The 7,643-nt window shown below is 36.5% G+C and overlaps 1 protein-coding gene across 1 annotated transcript; it reads right to left on the bottom strand.

The window, feature by feature from the left end:
* Positions 1 to 3,983: 3,983 nt before the first annotated feature.
* On the bottom strand, positions 3,984 to 7,529 carry LOC134532976 (RNA-binding protein spenito). The gene has a single exon (XM_063370072.1). It carries the CDS (start codon positions 7,442 to 7,444, stop codon positions 5,159 to 5,161), a length of 2,286 nt encoding a protein of 761 aa, XP_063226142.1. The 5' UTR covers positions 7,445 to 7,529; the 3' UTR covers positions 3,984 to 5,158.
* Positions 7,530 to 7,643: the final 114 nt, after the last annotated feature.

Raw genomic sequence — 7,643 nt, 5'->3', positions numbered from 1 at the left:
ACAACCATAGCCTTCTCCGAAAAATTCCATATAATTACATTTGACTACTAACTGAAAAATATACCTATCTCTAGGTGGCATTATGTTAAGATCTAGGTATTTTACTTACTTCTAAGCTATATTTTCACCTTCATATTAAATCACTTTTGACTTACTTGAATAGAAAACTTGGTCTCAAAGTTTATTACATATAATACTTTGAATTTGGATTCAACTCTAGCCCTTTAAATAGCTCTAAGTTATATCCAAACTTGAATATGAATCAAAAATTTGGAACAGCATTAATAATTCTGATATTGAAAAACTCAAAAGTATCCAAATTAAATAATTTTTAATGCAAAAAAAAATAAAACACTAATAAAGCAGATTTAAATTACATCATAAATTCTCTTTCAGCTAAATAATTGTTATAATCTTAACTTTAATTGCAGTTACATTTTGGAAACTACGGCACTAAAATTCCATCTTTTATTAGTCATAAAGCACTTCTTCTATGTACCTTAAAAAATAATAATATTGTACACACTTATTAATCATGTCAACTAATATGTTTCTTACTGCAAACTGGAAATAAGATAAATCCTAAAAAAAATTCTATCTTCTGCCCATAAATAAATATATTTGAACTATCATTTCCCAAATTTATTTTGTGTTAGATTTTGTAATATCATCTTCAACTCCTGAAATGTTTTTCATAGAAATGTTGTTACTATTTTGTGTAGTGTTAACCAAGTTTGTATTGTTTAGTTTATCTGCTTATTGTTGTTGCCTGCCTTTCAGTACCAGTCTTATTCTGTTGTCAGTTTTTTTTATCTTGCCATTACTGCTTGTTCATTGTTGTTTTTTTACTACCACTATTGCTATTTTTTCTGTTTCTGTGTATATTGTTGTGTCTGTTTATGTCTACTACCAAGGTTTCAAATCCATTCGTAGGCATGTGACAAATAATGATTATTATAAAAATAATTACTTTCCACCTGTAAATTTTTCTATTTCCCAGTTGTGACAAAAATGGCCCTATAACTTTATCATGCATCAGGGCACACCACAGGTTTTTCTTAGGGGTGTTACATTCGTACTAAACGTAGGCACCAGGATTTTCAGCGACCCATATTCGGACGTTACGGCGATGAAAATGTCCACAGACATGGAATATGGCCTATTCGCAAACACAATCTTCTACATAAATTGTTCATCGTTGTCAATCTCACTAAGCATATCTGTAACAAACATGAAGCGTGTGGATCTGTCCGCCGGTTTGATAACATGCAACAGCTGCATTTTATAACATGAAAAACGGAGACGTTTCTTTGAAACCGCACGAAACGTAGTCTTGATTAGGCCTAATTCTGAAACAGTCATTAGTTTTTGACTATATTTTTAGTATTTAATTTTACTTTATCTTTGTTGTTATAATTTTTTGGGCTCCTTAGGTAGCTCTCCCGTATAGCCTCTACACACTCGTCACTTACCGATGGCCTACCAGAATAGGGTTTGTCCAAAAAACTGCCGGTAACCTTGAGCTGATTATCCCACAGATTGTTATTCCTATGTGGTGGCTCTTACTTGTACACACGACAATATTCATGTTGAACTTTGGCCACAGTTTCGATTTTAGCAAGCCACAGAACACACTGAACTTTCCTTTGTACCGTTCACATCTCGACTGACGTGACCTAATCCACTGCTGCTAAGCAATTCGTGGTGTTCGTAGTGTTTCATCATCGTGTTCGCGATGTTGCGTCATTACCTGCACGTGCACACTTTTGCACATCATACTACAGAAACTCTGCGATACTGTCCAATGTTGCACAAGTTTCAAGCTTTTGTTTCATTTCTGCTCACCACAACTGCAGCTTGACTTTATTATGAACATACTGTAGATGCTCCTACTTGATGTGTAAATGACTATGAAGCGCCAAGTTAAGTTGTGTTTTTCTATGATATTTCACAATTATTCAAATATGCAATTCCATATTTGTCATATATTTCCAGACAAATACTAGTGTTTGGATAATTTTGGGATCAATAATTGTCTAAGGATTTTTACATCCTACAAAGTGTATAAGTTTTTGTAAGTTTCTTTACCTTGCTAAATCTTGTTTACCTTTTCATTTTGCATTGCATTCACTAGCTATGGTTCTTCCACAAAGCATACACAATTCTACGGTTGTGTCCTGCGGTTCCCTATTTAATGGAAGAGATTGGTTAGGTCGTCAGCCTAATTAAGAATCACTACAAGCATGATTAAAAGCCTGCAAACACATGTTTTTAATTGCAACTGGATTCTCAAAAAAATAGCAAATAGAAAATGGCTATGACTGAAGCTTGTTAGATCAGTCTAACTGAAAAGAGGTTTTTAATCCTGACTGGAACCTAAAACTACTTGCGACTATGGGCAAAAAAAAGGGGGGGGGGGGGGGGGGGAATTGTATTGTTAGATACATTAATAAACTAACATTAAAATTCTTGAAAATTGCTATAATTAAACATATCTATAACATTATATAACTTTAGAAGAAAAATAAATTTTAATAAAGGATTTTAAGAGAAAGAAAAGAATAGTAATTGGAACGGTATCACAACTCTACATCACTCTGTTTCTCGAATCACAATCAGAGAGTGAGCACAGGCATAACCACCAACTTGTAGCATATTATTTTTTGTTCATCTTTTAAAATAAATTATTAAACAAAAGGGATAAGAAGGGATTAAAAAAGCTACAGGTAGACATATTTATACTCTTCTCTAGCTAATATTCACACTATTACTATTATCATACACATTTAAACAACTGCTAATTTTAGCTTCCCCCCCCCCCTTTCTTAGTTTCCAAATTCAATATTTTTATGAGAGGCAAAAGTTATCTGCAATGTCACATGCCTAAAATAATGAACCATTTGTACTATGATGACTAAATATGGTAGGGGCATGTAAGTTGATAGACTTGTGATGAAGAAACCTGACAAAATAATAACTATCAACTTTATAACTGGTAGTGCCTTGCAAAATATTATGGTCAGCAATGTCCCATACAGGATCCTTCTTATTTTATTTAGAAAACTTATAGCCTGATGCATTTTCCCTTACATAAATATCTCAGCCTTTTGATGTTAGAAGCTATGTAAATTTTCTAAGTACCATACTCTAAACCTATTTAGCTTAGCTTTAAAAAAGTTGATAATTTAATATGATTACTATAAAAGCTGGTAAAAAAAGAGTTATATACTCACATGTTTAAGGGTCACGAATTAGCAAAACATTAATTTGACAATCATACATAATTACTGCTAAAATTTAATTCATATTACTCTAACCTCTTTTATTACTGTTGATCCAACAAAATATTTATGTATAAAACAAAGTTCTAAAGAAAAAATTATGAAATACACTCACACCACCAACATAACACACACTTATAATGTTTATGCACTTTAAACTTACCGACAGAATCCCTGACTTCACTGGCACTGAAACCTTAATTACCACTGAACTCAACTTTTTGTAAAAAGAACTTAGTCGACACACAACTTACTTCCACTTGTTACACCTTACGAGAAGTTTTACACTCTATTAAGAGTACAACACCAGTGTCTGAAAACTATAATTTTCACTAAAATGCAAAACTGAGGCTAACCCAATGGTGTTAACTCTGTAGACACACTGCACCCAAACAGAAACATCGCACACCGAAAACCAACTAGTCATAACATTTTGGATTCACTTCTGCCTAACACTCTCACTGGACACAATATTTTCTGCATCGTAAAAAACAATTTAATTAAATTACAAAAAAAAAAAAACTTAATGTGGCTGAACTGAACATTTTAATCCAAAATGTTACCTCACCAACACACAACAGTCTTCTTTTCAGAGGCACTCGCTCACTCTGTAGCTTATTGAACTGGCGTTAATTAAACCCCTAAAAAAACTAAATTTCACACACCAAACTTAAAAGCTCACCAGGGAAATAAAATAACAAATTTCAATGCTGCAAGTAATATTTCTATTTGACACAATACCGAACTCACTACACTGTTCAACACTGGAGCCAAAAAGAGCTTTTACAGGCAAGTCAGACATCAGATGTATTTTGAGGCAAACAAAGCACTTGTCATTGGTGAAAACAAAAAAAAAGCACAAACTTTGTAATGGTACACACAACACTGATACACCGCATCATACGTTAACAAATATTTTTCAAATTAGGTCCATAATGTTCAAGTTTCACGCCACTCGCAAGTTCACTCATTCCCTCAAACAAGTTGGCACTACACACATTTTAAATTAGTTCTGGACACGTGGCTGTTGTCCCATGGAGCCTGGCTGATGCTAGGTAACTTGGGCAACAGGCTCAACATTTACAGTACATACTTGCAACACTGAAGAACATTTACAATCATTCACTACCACTTCCAGCACAACAGTTCACTAAGACAAAAATGAAACAATAAGAAAACATAATTTAAAAGTCTTGTGCTTGTTAACCAACAATGTAAGCATCCATACGTAATTATCATTATCACAAATGGTTAACCATAAATGTAACTAAACATGTGTTCAAAAATATGGCATTAACTTAAATTTTACCTCTGACTGATAAAAGATTAAAAATAGACTAATTTGAACATGTTATTAAATTAGATTATAATGTTCTTCAGTCTTACAAAAAAATTTATCTGATTTAAAATATTTATCAATATCAAAGATTTCCACGCTCAAATTGTTTCTCTATATTTAATTAACCATTGCAAAAAGAAAATTTAAATAAGCCCAATTTTTTGTAAACATAAAATTGCTTCATGTTAGTAGTTAACATGTGTGTAGATAAACATTGCAAGTAATACTCAAAAACATTGTATTTTATAAAGAAAATGAGACATAATTACAGTGGTAATATAATGAACATTACACCTAAACAAATAATCTAGCTACCTGCACCAACCAAAATATATACTATCTATTGTGCTACATTTTTTCAAGAATAGGTATAACAATACCCGAAGCATTATGCTTAAGATGTAGACAAATTATTGGCATATAAAAACATTTACTTATCAGCAGTTAGCAAGTTTCAACTTAACATGTGTTAGTAGTATTACGATGCATGTAAAAATTGTAATTAGGCAAATGTAAATGACAAGAGGATACCTGTTGCCTATGCACTGCCCCCTCGTACCACTACTATGACCAAGTGGTCCTCCTTCAAGCCCTCTTCTGACAAGTTGGGTGCCGTTCGCTTCAACAACTCTGTAGAAAATGCACATGGAGGAAAAGCATATAACACTCCGGTTGCATCCGTATCTTTATTTAGCAAAGAAATTACACCTGCTGCTTCCTTCTGTTTCAGATAAGACACAAGATTTCTCAATGGTCTGGTTTGAACAGTAGAATCTTCATTTGTTACAGAAGCAGTGGACCCAGACAAGCCTATGAAAATGGCGTGCGCACTTGACGATGCAATGCGTTTAGAAACATCTTCCAGTTTAGGCGGATCCAATCTCAGCCTCTGAGTGATTCGCAAATGATGTTTTCCTTCTTCATCTTTCATTAAACTCTCCACAATGTCTGCATCACCATCTGTAAGGTGAAACTTGGCAGGAAACAGCGAATTCTTCAAGATGAGCGCTCCATGCCACACCGCAGCACACTTTCTTGCTAACTCTGACAAAGTGCGTGCAGATCCCAGCAATCCATTGCGTCGGCCATCCGAGCCCGAATCGCTTTCTACAGAATGATGTCTCGGAGAATGCGACCTTGAACGATCAACACCTGGTTCTGCTGAGCCGGATCTCCTCGGAGGGCGCGGCACTTCAAACTCTGCATCTGGAGGCGGCCTCCTAACGACCCAATCAGGTTCATCTTTCATGTACATGTCCCCAGGATAACCTCCCGGCCTGTACATCCCCCGCCCACCTCCTCTACGATCGTGCCAAGGCATACCACGGCCTCTGAAACCTCCTCTGGGTGGCCCGTAGCCAAAATCTGCTTCTGGCCAAGGTTCATAAGCTGGATCATAACCAAAATCATCTCTACCTGGGACTCTTACTCTAAAATCCCCACCTGCACCCATGTCATCTTGAAAAGGCCTAGGCTTGTACACAAATGGTGCAACATCTGCAAAATCTGCTCGTAATCTGTGCTCTGGGCCCCCCAAAGGAAATCCGCGCATTTCTTTAACTGCTGCCTGGGCAGCATCAATAGAATCGTACAGAATGTACGCACACGTGTCTCCCTTCACGTAATCAATTTTTTTAATAGCACCAAACCTGTCAAATTCTCTCTCCAACTGTGAAATTGATGTCCATGGTCCAAGACCACCTATCCAAATTCTTGTAGTTGGAGTAGCTTTTCCGAAACCAATTTTGCACTGAAATTTACCAATGTACTGCCCTGAAAGCTCCACTTTTGCTCTATGAGCCATGTCAAGATTCTGAAAACGAACAAAAGCATAAGCATTTCCAGTACCAGGAGGTGGCCTTTTTATATCAATGTCTTCGACAACCCCGTAACGACCAAATATACGGCGCAGTTCTTCCTCTGTGATATTTATCTCCAAATTTCCTGCAAACAATGTTCGCGTTGCTAAGGGGTCATCCTCCGGAGGTACATGATGCAAATAATTTGGAAACTTATCTTTTTTGTTATCAAACTTATCAAAGTGAGGATGAGGTTTAAAAGCACCAGGCATCATGTGCCTAGGTGGCCCATAATGATGTGGTGGACCTGGTGGAATATGTGGAGGGCCATGATGGACAGGAGCCCTCAAAAAGTCATGATGTGGTGGTGGCGGACCTTCTCGACGAAAATCTCTATGAGGCAAACCAGGCGGTGGCCCATACGAGCGCTCATACCTGCTTTCACTGGGTCTATGCCTATCCGGTCCAGGAGACCTGGACCGCTGATGGTAATATCTGTCATAGTCAGGGGTCAAACTTCTTGGTCTACTGCTACCCCTACGATACAAATCACTTGCACTTCGACTTTCATACACTGCTTCAACCAGTGCAACCTTATCATAAATAATTACTCTAGGTTTACTATGTTTAGCATCACGTGCGTCTTCCGAGCTGCGAAAACAAATGTAAGCAACCCTTTCATCAACATCGTGAGATATTCTAATGCTAAAATCTCCATATTTTTTATATTCCCTATACAGCGTATCTTTAATAACATCGTCACTAGCTTTCGGATGTAAAGCACTCACACACAAAACCTTATAACTAGGATAACCTCTATCAGATATATCTCTCGAACGTCCATAATCATCCCGATGAGAGCTTTCGGCGTATCGACCTCTTGGGCTTGGTGATCTACCACGGCTGCGACGCCGTATTCTCTCCGGTGTAATCCTTTCATCCGAGCTGTCGTCGTACCTTCCTAAACTTGAACGAGATCTTTTGCTCCGTGGAGGTGGAGTATCACGATCAGAACTTCTTTTCATATTGAGGATTTTCACACAAATTCTTTAACCATTAATTATAACACACAAACACAAAACGGCAATGGCCGACAATCATAGAGCATAGAAAAGTAACTCATCATTCCAAAGCCATAGAACACTAACGTTGTCAAACGACAGTATTTGATTGTAAAATGTTATTGTTGGCTGTTATTTTGGAATAAAATTTATAGATTTCAAA

The sequence above is a fragment of the Bacillus rossius genome, chromosome 6 (genome assembly GCF_032445375.1).
Source record: "Bacillus rossius redtenbacheri isolate Brsri chromosome 6, Brsri_v3, whole genome shotgun sequence".
Taxonomy (NCBI): domain Eukaryota; kingdom Metazoa; phylum Arthropoda; class Insecta; order Phasmatodea; family Bacillidae; genus Bacillus; species Bacillus rossius.
Note: the sequence above shows the minus strand (reverse complement) of the source record. Positions and strands in the feature narration are given on the sequence as shown.

Bases quoted from the DNA above. Each gene is read 5' to 3' on its own strand.
- LOC134532976 (XM_063370072.1), bottom strand. From the start codon at position 7,444: ATGAAAAGAAGTTCTGATCGTGATACTCCACCTCCACGGAGCAAAAGA.